Source organism: Lagenorhynchus albirostris, chromosome 16 (assembly GCF_949774975.1).
Source record: "Lagenorhynchus albirostris chromosome 16, mLagAlb1.1, whole genome shotgun sequence".
NCBI classification, from domain to species: domain Eukaryota; kingdom Metazoa; phylum Chordata; class Mammalia; order Artiodactyla; family Delphinidae; genus Lagenorhynchus; species Lagenorhynchus albirostris.
In genome coordinates this window covers 43,111,756-43,125,464 of record NC_083110.1, presented here as the reverse complement: position 1 = coordinate 43,125,464, position 13,709 = coordinate 43,111,756, and the positions used below count along the sequence as shown (strand labels likewise).

The window sequence follows — 13,709 nt, the reverse complement described above, 5'->3', positions numbered from 1 at the left end:
TAGCAAATTTAAATTAGCAGTGCAGAGCTTACCCTGTGGTCCATTTCTTTTGGAGAAATACACTAGGTAACAGTATGTGTGATAGTCAACTCTACCTATTGACAAAGAAAAGTTCTAGCCGGTATCTAGATGCATTCTTAGACTGATTGTGAATCAGATGACTTCTCTGCAATCAAAACTAAACATTTCTATTCATTAAGTCTCTCATAATGTAATCCAAATAAAGTATTTCCAGTTAGTGTACTAATTTAAACTCACACAGGGAAGAAATTAAAGAGGAACTGTCAGTGGATTTGCTTTGAAGCTTTCATTTAGTACTTCCACACATATCAAATCTAGGCTTGAAATGAGAAATCCCTCTTAGATTAAGTCACTTTTAAAACACATAGCTTACTCACCATTCCGACTCTCTTCATCAATGGCAACTATGGTGGCTGGTGGTCCCCCCCTAGCTAGTTTGCAATCTAAAGAGAAAACAAGACAAAGTAAGAAGTAGCTACTGCAGGAGCATTCACCCTGAGAGTAAATTCATTGAGATGTATATTGATATTTAAAAAGAAAAATCCTGCAATCAAATTAATATGCATCATTTCTTTTAACAGTTTTTTATTTAAAAAAAATTCTCATAAGAGCTATATAGATTCCTTACCACATCGTAACAAAGACACTTTGTATACCATGAAACTGTTCAAATCTTACTGGAAAACACCAGCAGAGACCACTGGAGAGCAGAGGTCCTTCAGGACAGAGATAACGGGATGGTAATTTAACCCATAAAAACAACATAAAGGGATGATTAACAAGGATAAATTGTAATTAAAGCATCACAACAGAAACAAACATAATTGGACTTTAATTGTAATAAAGGGTCTAATTAAAAAGAGTGAATAGATCTTTAATAATGTTCTAAAGAGAATAAAACAAAGACAGACAAGCAATGTTCATGAGGTTGTTTGAGATTTTATTTTTGTCATCTTACCCTCATATTGCCAGTCTGGAGTCAAAAGTATAGAGTCATCAATGGGAGCAGATCAGAAAAATGAAAGAAAGGAAGAAAGAATACATGTATATATTTAGCGAGGATTTAAAGACATAAATAGCATTATACAATAACAGATATATCACCTAATGATTTCTGGAAATGAAGTATATAAAATCCTTAGATTTTTGTAATTCTAACAGTAGTAACAAGTTTACTCGATAATGTATGTCATTAACATCTTAAAAATTATAGATCAACTCGAACATAACATACAGTACACCGATGTGTCCTATGAAAAGGTAAATAAAATTACTTATGAATTGTCTATTATCCCTGTGTTGAACAAACCTTAAGAATAGTGCCTGTCAATCAGTAGTGATTAATTTGTTATTTCAAACAATGCTAATACCGAAGTATCTCATGATAATGAACATAAATAGTATCATGAGCTATAACATCCATGATAATTAAAATGTGAAGGTTTTGCCTGGAAGATGTCAAAAGTACACTTCTGAGACATAAAGCACTCTCCCAGGAGGTACTCGGTCAGCCTGATAGGGATGTGTCACACAGTTAAATGTACATGGTACAGTCCTGTGACTGCAACATAAATTGGCTTAAAGCCATCCAAGTACGTGTGCTCTTTGGAAGATGATTTCAAGGTTTACTATTTATCTATTAAAATTCTGCTATTATGTACATGGGCATGAATAAAAAAGGCTTTGGCGAGCATTGTTCTATATTGTAAGATATGTGCTCTCCCATATGAAGCTTAAAATATCAGAAATCTCCAGTTTTTCTCTCTTCATCCTGGTCAGTATTCATGGAGTTTCAGGTCACAGCATTTTTAGATCTAAAATATCTCATTACACTTCATTCTCTCCTTCTTATACCCCCTGACATAGCACAGCTCCTCACTATTTGTCACCTCTACTCTTGCAGTGGTTTCCTCACTGATCTCCTAGAAGCTTTGTTCTCATTCTGCATTCATTTATTAACTTCACGAGAATTATTTTATGCACCCAAATCAAAGGTAAAATAATGGTACTTCTCTGCACAAAGAACTTAAGTTTCCTTTGGAGTGAAGAAAATTGTCTTCGAATATCATTCAAAGGATGTCATGGTCTTAACATTGTTTACTTAGAATTAAGCACTGTGCCCTTCAGTCACATCAGAGCCCTTATTCTTGCTAGAATGTATCTTGCATTATTAAGGAAGTTTTGTCACCTAAATTCATTTCTGCCTCTACTACTGCCTGGCAAGTCTCTGCTTCTCTTGGTAGAACTAGATTTCACCTATTCCATGAAAACTTGTCTATTTCCCCAGTCAGAATTTATCTTTTACTTCCATGTTCTCATAATACTTTGTTCATCTAGTTTTTTATTCATCTATGCATTCAAAAATTATTCAGTCAAATTTGTAGATAACTTACTACGTGCTGAACATGGGAATTAAAAACCAACAACTTCTTTCTTCATGGATCTGAGTGATCAGATAAAAGAAAGACTCATAAACAACCACATAGGTATGGCACAGTGTGGTCTATGTGAGTCAATTCTTTAATAAATTCATTAACAACACAAACGGTTAAAATACAGAGAATGCCTGCTGGGAGTGGAAATGGGATACACAAGAAGGCAGAGGCAATCTGTGGAAAGAATAAAGGAAACATGACCAGTTCTTACAAGATGCAATTCTTGGATTACCAACATGCCTTCTGTTTGTATTTCAAAGAGTAGTTACCTTTCAATACTATTTTCTCTCTCCTCACTCTCCTTCTCTTTCTCCCTCCCTCCCTCCATATTTTATATATATATATATATATATATATAAAATATTTATATATGAGGTCACTGCCTTAGTTAAGATCCTCATAGCTGCAAAGTAGAGAAAAAGTGTGGTGAATCTGCATGTGAATATTGATAGAGGAATAGATATTTAATCAATAACTTTATAGGCAGGCAGGATAAAGGGAAAGGAAAGAAGGAGAAAGCTAGGCGTACATATACGAAAACCTCTCACCATTTGGTTACTATTACATTTATGGGTAGATTTTTCTACACATCTAAGTCAAGTACGACTCCCCATATTCCAGCCCTCCCTCCCTCCCTTACCCTTCCCATTCTCAGTTCATTCTTTAGCCATAACAAACCAAATTTATGTTTGCTGTGCCATCTGCCAAAAGGCCCTTCCTCATCTTCTACCCCTGGTTAACTTCTATTTCTCTTTCAAGAACCTGGCAAGGCATCACATCTTCTAGAAAATCTTCCTTGTCTAGATTAAATGCCTCTTCTCTGCATTCCTTCAATATACACTGTATTCCACTGGAAAAATTACTTCATAAAATATATTAGTATTTTCTTCTCATAAAAGCTCCTTCAGACCAAGTCTGTGTCACATTTATATATCTAAGTAACCTTAGAATCAGACTAGAGTTGATCCTGAAAGAATGCTTGTTGAATTTTTCTGAACTGCAGTCAGCCCAGCTGCAGTCTCTCATTGAATATCCCTCCATGAGTGCTGCACAGAAGCCACTGTTCTCATTATGTCCTGGCCGACAGAAACAGCCCAGGAATATAGGTGCAGCTACAGTTCCTCCCAGTCAGACCCCTTTAGATGACTTTCACTCAGCTTTATTCTTTTAGCAGCTTCCAAAACCCCACAATAAGATATTTTTCATGCCCAACCAATAAACTTTCTTTATTCTGAATCAAAACAAAAATGATTAAATAATTTTGACCCAAACACTAATGAAGAGAGGTTAGTGAGATACATAAAAGTAATCTATTAATAACAGTGTTCACAACAGGCTAAGTGTTTGCTTTGGAATGATGTGTTCATGAAAGTATAATTACTTTTGAAATGAACAAAAATATTTTTAATGACAAGTATATTCAGAACTGTCTTAAAAAAAGTAAGTTTGGATGGAGTAACCAGGATGTATTATGTATGCTAAATATGCAAATGGAGATCAAAGTGAAAACTAGAAAGCAGTTTGGGGGCTGGGTGATCCTGCTCTCTACGGTCTATGGATAATCTGTCTGCCAAGGAAAGACAGGTTAGCTGATGATGCCTGTGCCTTGGAAACGAACTTCTGTAATCTATTTAATTTCACCCTTGACTGTCCAGGTTAAATCACAAATTCATTGTTTTTCCTGCCTCAGACTTCTAACCACTCAGGCCCCTACCTGATTCCCATATCCAATTTGTTGTAAAGTGCAGGATATGAATACAAACAGCTGAACGCCCAGTGTGATTTATTTCCACAAATTTGTCATCAAGCTAAAAATAAGCCGTATATTTTTTCTGTGTATTTTTAAATTTCATGCAACAAGTCAGATTTAAAACCTAAAAATGTATTAGCAAGATATGGAAGGACTGGTTTCAAATGAAATGAACCTGTGATATGCTGTTCTTATTATGACCTGAAGCTTAAGATCATGTTACTCTACAAAGGGAATATCCAGAATTGTCCATATATGTTCATTCCTTACTAGGAAGAGAGAACAGCCAGGTAGACCCTATTTCCACCTTAGCCTATTCTCAAAACTTCCATTTAAGTTCAAACAATGTCTTTTTTTAAAAAATTATTTTATTTATTTATTTTTGGCTGCTTTTGTTCTTCATTGCTATGCACGGGTTTTCTCTAGTTGCAGCGAGTGGGGGCTACTCTTCGTTGCAGTGTGTGGACTTCTCATTGTGGTGACTTCGCTTGTTTCGGAGCTCAGGCTCTAGGCACGTGGGCTTCAGTAGTTGTGGCATGTGGGCTCAGTAGTTGTGCCTTGTGGGCTCTAGAGCGCAGGCTCAGTAGTTATGGCGCACGGGCTTAGTTGCTCCACGGCCTGTGGGATCTTCCCAGACCAGGGCTGGAACCCGTGTCCCCTGCACTGGCAGGCGGACTCTTAACCACTGCACCACCAGGGAAGCCCCAAACAATGTCTTTTTAATAAAATTTCAAATATATTGACTTTTATCTTATATTAACATGGCAATTGCCATAAATATGTCCAATGACTAGCATATTTCCTGCCTAGACCTCTCCTCTGAGTCTGGGTCCTGCTGCTTAGACAAACATCTGTACTTGCAATTTCAAAGGTGCCTTAAATGTAACACTCCAAAATGGGTTCTAGTTGCTACCCCCAGACCATACCTGGCCTCTTCCAGTATGTAGTATTTCAGTGAATAGCACAATTTTGTGCCAAGTTGCATAAACCAGACACCAGGGGGTCACCTTTGAGCCTGCCCATCACCCTTGCTTTTCTATGTTGAATCCCTCAATAAATCTTGACTTTCATTACTACAGAAAAACTTCTTATATCCACCTACAGCTTTCAATCTGATGTCACTACACTAATCCAATCTCTTACCTAGTCTAACAGGTTTTCCTAACTGTGGACCCTACAGGCAATTAACTCTTTTAATTTTCTGTCTTTAACCACAGTGATCTTTTACAAATTAAAACATGCTTACCAGTTAATGATGTACCATTGCTTTTATGTTAAAACAAAACTTTCATGGTCTACAACTCTGTAGTATGATTTTAGAATGAAAACCAAAATATATGGCCTACAAAGTCCTGCATGATACCGCCTTCTCCTTCCTCTCCAGTCTCATTTATTTCCATGTTCTCACTTGCTCTCTGCATTCCAGACAGGTTTTTCTTTTCTTTTCTTTTCTTTAATCATGCTATCTTTTGTCCTGAGATACCTAAAGATCTTTCCAGATTACATTATTTCTTATTTCTAATCTTCACACTCAACCCATTATTCACTTATATATTCTTTAGATTTTAACCTGTGCTTCGCTTTTCCAAAGAAATCATTTCCAATCCCCAGGTTCCCTGATATATACTCAGTTAATTCTGCCTTCTAATATCAAGTTATGAATATCTGACTCCTCACTGTGATGAAAAATATCAGTTTATCACTGATAAACGCAGTGATAATCTAGATCTTGTTTCTGTTCCTCAGAGTTGTGTTCCCAGGGCAAAGTTCCTGCCACATAGGTGTCAGCAACTATTTCTTGAATGCAAAAATGAAGAGCCTTGACCAAATTTGCAACAATTTTTAAAAAGTCCTCTATAACTTAATCTTTTTTCTTTTTAACGTTTGAAATGTCATTTTCATATAAAAATAATGGGGAAAAGAATGTGTAACAAATTAGTTATTAAAAGACAGGACCACTGATACGACCTCAGCAGAAATGCGAAGGGTAGCGCCACATGCCACCTGAAAATACGTCACTTTGGCATGTGGAGCTGAAGGCAATAAAGACCCAGCAGACTCAGCAAAAGCCTTTTTTTTTCCTCCTCCTTTTTAACAGCCTAAAAGAATTTAGAAAGGGGGCCTGTACCAGGAAGAGAGCTATTACTAGAGATAATTTTTTCATTTGAGAGAAGTATCTGCATGCAGGGCAAACATTTGTTTACTGAACATTTCCTTTTCTCATCTTCCTGTGAACTCTCTCTTTCCCTTTGAAGTCTCAGACCACTTATCCCTTTCCTTAGCTCAGGATGGTATTTAAGCCTCAATTGCCTGGTTGTGTTTGAGTCTCATATTTTTGTACATAATTATATTTGTTTTTCCCCTGTTAATTGTTCTATTACAGGGAACTCTCAGTCAAGAACCTAGAAATGTAGAAGAAAAATTTTTCCTTCCCTATGAGGAAAAAGCTACTATTTAAGTAAAGAAAGAGACAGTTTTGTAGGAATTCAGGATTTTGAGGGATTAGTTATGAAAGATCATAGAGAGCTCAGAATTATAAAGAGGAGTAATGAAAAGAGAAGGAGAAATTTTTCACTTGTTTCCAATTATCTATAATTTCTATTAGAATTCTACACTCTGATCATCCAGTTGACTGAACTGAAGAACTATTACGGAGCAAACTTACTCCAATATCCTATTAATGGCAAGGATGCATTCCAAGTTCCTTCATGGTTTTATCAAATTGCATCTTAAAGAAATAAAACTCAAAAACCAGATATCAAAGCTCTCATGATATCAAAGATCACAAATACTTCTGTGTCAGTCTTTTAGAACTTTTACTCGGCCATTTCCTTACCAGCTCCCTATGAGTATCAGTGAATTATTCTAGCACTTAGCAGAGTATTTGACATTCAATATATTTGTTGAACTAGGGAACATCTTCCGCCATGGTAAAGCAATAAAACAAATAACCAATTAAATCATTATTATTCATCATTTCAAATCTTTTGGGGAGTGTTTAAAGTGTTAAAGGAATTGATTCCTAGTACAGCATAGAGCTTAAGAACATGTGCTTTGGAGTCAGAAAACCAAGTTTTACATCCTAACCTTGGCTTTTAATAGCTGTGTAAATTAAGTAGATTATTAACTTCTTATACCTCAGTTTAGGTAAATAGGTGTAATAGTAAGTATAACTACTTCATAGATTTATTACAAGTATAAATGAGATAATCTATGATAACTTCATTTTGCATGGCAAAATGTACAAGCAGAATAGATGCACCTTAATTTGTACAGTATCATTATTTTAAGGAAGGTATTTGGAAAATCGTTCCTAATTTTTTCCCTTTGACCAAAAGATGGCAGAGAATCCCTTGGATTTCCCTAAATTTTCAGCGAGGGCAGATCTTATTACATATGTGGTTGTGAAGTGCATTCTCATTAAGAATAAAAGCAGCCACATGACATGTTACTGATGGTCTGTATGGACAGAAAAATTGGAATTCTTGTTCCAGATATCAACCTAGAACCACTATCCTGGACTGAATTTACTAGAGGCAAATAGAATCCTCGAACTCCATGAGTCCTCCAATAAGGATTGCAAGACCATTTTAGAAAATAATGTGCTCACAATGACCCACTGGTCCCATAATAGTCTGGAAATGCATTGGTGTCCAAATGATCAAGCAGAAAGATCATGAAAGAGTCACAGTTACTCTGAAAACTCTACTCTTTTCAACATTCCTCTATTATCACTTTGGATATTCAAAGTCATCTGGTGTTTCTTATCTAGAAGCTTTCATTTTCCTACACACACGCGCACACACACACACACACACACACACACACATTTTCTCTCCCCTCTCCCCTCTCCGTCTCCCTCTGGATCAGTCACTTAGTTCAAAGCAATTTGGCCTCTCATTCAAAGGAGTACTGCGCTCTCAAAATTTCTGGCTGCACAAACATTTTATTTTCAATTTGCTTGTCACAAGCAGTAGCAGAGAGACTATTCTTATATGTTTCTGTTGATCTTTGGAATATTCATTTCCAGGAAAATACACACAGGAATGAAATCTTAATACAAAAACTCCTTGTTTTACATTTTGACTCTCTCATTCAAAAGAAAAGGAGTTTGACCTTGAAATTTATAAGATCAATAGAACTATAAGTTGTAAAACTGCAGTCAACAAATAGACCATAACTGAAAAAGCAAAATGAACTGAGTAAGCTAAAGGACATTACAAGTAAGTCATTTTCAATTCAGGAATAAGATATTAGCATTAATAGATTTCAAATATTACCATGGATGAAGGAAGGTGTATTTTATGATGCCTTAGTGTCGTCATTAATTGGATTATATAATTTGATTACGATGTTCCAACAATATGGTCTAGTAATGCCCACTGAAGTCATTAATGATTATTGTTCTATGTCACTGCTTTCATTAGGACGATTTACATAGAGGCCATGGCTCCCTCAATCTCTACATTTCTTTCAGAAGTTACTATTTATTTCATATTCTAATTGGTCTATCAACAACAACAAGATTTAAGATTTTTACATGGTTGGCATTTGGTGAGAGAAACCCATTCTCATTCTTAAGAAATTAATGGATCTAAGTGATAGAAAGATAAGTAAAGGGCTGCAGGAAGAAGGCAGAAAAGGAACTGAATTGTCAGAAGTCTGATCAGAAGATCAAGTAATACTTTTTTTTTTTTTTTTTTTTTTTGCGGTACGCGGGCCTCTCACTGCTGTGGTCTCTCCCGTTGCGGAGCACAGGCTCCGGACGCGCAGGCTCAGTGCCCATGGCTCACAGGCCCAGCTGCTCCACAGCATGTGGGATCCTCCCGGACTGGGGCACAAACCCGTGTCCCCTGCATCGGCAGGGGGACTCTCAACCACTGCGCCACCAGGGAAGCCCTCAAGTAATACTTTTAAAATTATTTTTGTTCACTGGGAATATTACTATAATTCATTATTTTATAATTTCATGTAATACATTGTCAAATATGTTAGTATTTGTACCCAAGTGTAATGTTCTTACTTAATTCACACTGCATGAGTTAGAAGCTCTTTGAGTTTTCTTTCCATTGATAGCGACAGTTTTTCCTTACTCATATAAACTTCTGTCACAGGATCATAACTACGTTTGAGGAATTTGGCATGGATGAAATAGTTCTTGGTCCAAGGTATTTATGTCACCGCTGACATCAGAGGCAGCAGCATGGTATTGTGGTTATGGACATAGCCTTGGGAAACAGACTGTCTAGGTTCAGTACTAGCCACATTTTAGCACTTGTTAGCTTTTAAGATCTTTGAAAGTGACTTAAACTCTCTGTAGCTCAGTTGCATTAGTTGTAAAACTGAAATTATTGTATGGAATAGTGATTGGCATATGGAAGTGCTTTATAAGTTATTGTTAGGTAAATTCTAAACAAATGAGCTAATCACATACAAAATTTGTATATCTCTACATTTTAAAAGCAGTGACTTTTACATATTTTTAATTAAGTAGTAGTTTCTTAAATTCTTCAACAGTCAAAGGAAAACCATATTTTATTAGCAGAACAAAATAGACTTCATATATGTTAGCATTTTTGTTGTGCATTTAATGTACTGGAATAGCAGCAATACATTTAATTATATGGCCACAGATTGCTAAGAATACATAGTTATAGCTGAATCAAGCAAAAGATCTTTCTAAAATTATCACAGGAATGCTTATAACTAAAATAAAAATAAAAAATCTGCTTTGGTAATCTAATGTAAAGTGGATTTTGTACTCCTAAAAGCTCTTTGCAAGATCTTGCTTTCTGTTACTCTAAAAATCTTCCTAAAAGGCTTTTTGCATTGGCTTTTTTAACCATATTATCTAATTTGTCTTTATGTTTTATAATTAACATATAAAGGAAAAAGAAAGGGATAAAGATTTATGTCAATGAGGAAAACAAAATTATACAAAAAAATACTTTTTGAAAAGCAGTTAAAGAATTTACATTCATATTTCTGAAAGCTAATTTATTTTCTAATTACTCTTTTTTTAATATCTTAATTGGACTATAATTGCTTTACAATGGTGTGTTAGTTTCTGCTTTATAACAAAGTGAATCAGCTATACATATACATATATCCCCATATTTCTTCCCTCTTGCGTCTCCTTCTCTCCCACCCTCCCTATCCCACCCCTCTAGGTGGTCACAAAGCACTGAGCTGATCTCCCTGTGCTATGCTCCTGCTTCCCAGTAGCCATCGATTTTACATTGGTAGTGTATATATGTCCATGCCACTCTCTCACTTTGTCCCAGCTTACCCTTCCCCCTCCCTGTGTCCTCAAGTCCATTCTCTAGTAGGTCTGCATCTTTATTCCTGTCCTGCCCCTAGGTTCTTCATAACCATTTTTTTTTCTTTTTAGATTCCATATATATGTGTTAGCATACAGTATTTGTTTTTCTCTTTCTGACTGACTTCACTCTGTATGACAGACTCTAGGTCCATCCACCTCACTACAAATAACTCAATTTCGTTTCTTTTATGGCTGAATAATATTCCATTGTATATATGTGCCACATCTTCTTTATCCACTCATCCGATGATGGACACTTAGGTTGCTTCCATCTCCAGGCTATTGTAAATAGAGCTGCAATGAGCATTGTGGTACATGACTCTTTTTGAATTATGGTTTTCTCAGGGTATATGCCCAGTAGTGGGATTGCTGGGTCCTATGGTAGTTCTATTTGTAGTTTTTTAAGGAACCTCCATACTGTTCTCCATAGTGGCTGTACCAATTCACATTCCCACCAGCAGTGCAAGAGTGTTCCCTTTTCTCCACACCCTCTCCAGCATTTATTGATTGTAGATTTTTTGATGATGGCCGTTCTGACCAGTGTGAGGTGATACCTCATTGTAGTTTTGATTTGCATTTCTCTAATGATTAATGATGTTGAGCATTCTTTCATGTGTTTGTTGGCACTCTGTATATCTTCTTTGGAGAAATGTCTATTTAGGTCTTCTGACCATTTTTGGAGTGGATTGTTTGTTTTTTTGATATTGAGCTGCATGAGCTGCTTGTAAATTTTGGATATTAATCCTTTGTCAGTTGATTCATTTGCAAGTATTTTCTAATTACTCTTAATGAGGTAGCTCAGAGGAAATTCTGAATCACGATTCTTACTAAGATGCTCAACGAGGTCAAAAGCTAAAAGCTGCAGCATCAACATCACTGTTTAAAACTGCATTGTTCAAACAAAGATTTTTTTTTTTTTTTTTTTGTGGTACGCGGGCCTTTCACCGTTGTGGCCTCTCCCGTTGCGGAGCACAGGCTCCGGACGCGCAGGCCCAGCGGCCATGGCTCACGGGCCCAGCCGCTCTGCGGCATGTGGGATTCTCCTGGACCGGGGCACGAACCCGCATTGCCTGCATTGGCAGGCAGACTCTCAACCACTGCGCCACCAGGGAAGCCCCAAACAAAGATTTTTAATAATTCTTTGTGTACAGTCTGCTTTGCCTCTTTAAATCAAGTTGTTTGCTACAATTCACTTATGATTATCTAAACTGTCCATAAAAAAGCAAACTCTATGGACTGAATTATAAGGAAAAAATTCAAAGCATTTTATTACTCATAATATTAAAGACCATATCCATGTAAACATCACATCTGTTTTCCTACATCTTCCGGTTTTATTAAGATATTATTGACATATATGTAAGTTTAAGGTATACAGTGTGATGACTTGATACATGTATATATTGTAAAGTGATTACCACAATAAGTTTATTTAACACCTCCATACTCTCATATAATTACCCATTTTTGTGTGAGGTGATAACGTTTGAGATCTACTCTCTTAACAACTTTCAAGTATATAATATTGATATAATATTGTTAATTATAGTCACTGTGTTGTACATTAAATCCTCAGAATTTATTCATCTTAGAGCTGGAATATTGTACCCTTTGGCCAACATCTGTCCATTTTCCCCATCCACCAGCCACTGGCAACCATAAGTTTCTATGAGTTCAGCTTTTTTAGATTCCACGTATAAGTGAGAAGATATGTATTTGACTTACTCTGACTTATTTCACTTAGCATAATGCCCTCAAAGTCTATCATGGTTTTGCAACAAGCAAGATTTCCTTCATTTTTATGGCTGAATAATATTCCATTTTGTACATATATTACATTTTCTTCATTAATCTGTCAATGGACACTTAGGTCATCTCCATCTCATAATTTGCATATGTTGAACCATGCTGCATCCCAGGAATAAATCCCACTCGATGGTGATGTATGATCCTTTTAATTTGCTGCTGATTTTAGTTTGCTAGCATTTTCTTGAGAATTTTTGCCTCTGTACTCACCAAGGATATTGGTCTGTAGTTTTCTTCTTGTGTAGTGTACTTTTCTGGCTTTGGTAACAGAATAATGATGCCCTCATATAATGAGTTTGGCAGTGTTTCTTCCTCTTCAATTTTTTTGGAAGAGTTTGGGAAGGACTGACATTAATTCTTCTTAAATATTTGATAGAATTCAGTGAAACCATCTGGTTAGTCCTGGGCTTTTCTTTGTTGGGATGTTTTGGTGACTGGTTCAGTTTCCTTACTCATTATTGATATGTTCAAATTTCCTGTTTCTTCATGATGCAGTCTTAGTAGATTGCATTGCTAGGAATTTATCTGCTTCTTCTAGGTTATCCAATTTCTTGGTGTATAATTGTTCAGAGTAACTGCCTATGATCCTTTGTATTTCTGTGGTGTCAGTAGTAATGTGTCCTCTTTTATTTATGATATATTTATTTGAATCCTCTCTCTTCTTTCTTAGTCTAGTAAAATGTTTGTCAATTTTGTTAGATTTTAAAAAAAGATAGCTCTTAGTTGCATTGATCTTTTCTGTTGTTTTTTTCCTGTTCTCTGTGTCATCTATTTCTGCTCTGATCTTTGTTATTTCCCTCTTTCTGCTAACTTTGGGCTTCTTCTAGTCCCTTGAAATGTACAGTTAGGTTGTTTATCTGTGATCTTTCTTTTTTCTTAATGTAGGCTTTTAAAAATTAATTAATAATTAATTAATTGCTATAGCCTTCACTGTTGCATTGCTTTTACTGCATCCCATACGTTTTGATATATTGTGTTCCCATTTTCATTCACTTCAAGATACTTTTTAAAATTTCTCTTTTGACTTATTCTTTGATGTTCTGATCCATTGATGTTCTGGCAAGTGTTGTTTTAATTTCCACACATCTGTGATTTTTCCAGTTTCCTCCTATTACTGATTTCTTGTTTTATAACATTGTGGTCAGAAAAGATACTTGGTATGACTTCAGCTTCTTACATTTGCTAACATTTGTTTCGTGATTTAATGAATAATCTACCCTGGAGAATGTTCTGTGTGCACTTGAAAAAATGTGTATGCTGCTGCTGTTAAGTGGAATGTACTATATGTTTGTATTAGGGCCATTTAGTGTAATGTATAATTCAAAAATTCAGTGTTTCCTTATTCATATTTTGGTTGGATGAGATATTCATTGTT

At 35.8% G+C, this 13,709-nt stretch overlaps 1 protein-coding gene across 1 annotated transcript in view; it reads right to left on the bottom strand.

Moving 5' to 3' along the window:
* PCDH15 (protocadherin related 15) overlaps positions 1–13,709 on the bottom strand; it is an 817,584-nt gene that overhangs the window by 586,691 nt on the left and 217,184 nt on the right. The window contains exons 3-4 of the mRNA XM_060127128.1: positions 980–994; positions 399–464 (exon numbers count right to left, since the gene is read on the bottom strand). Coding sequence (XP_059983111.1) covers positions 399–464; positions 980–994 — 81 coding nt within the window. The remainder of the gene's footprint in view (positions 1–398; positions 465–979; positions 995–13,709) is intronic.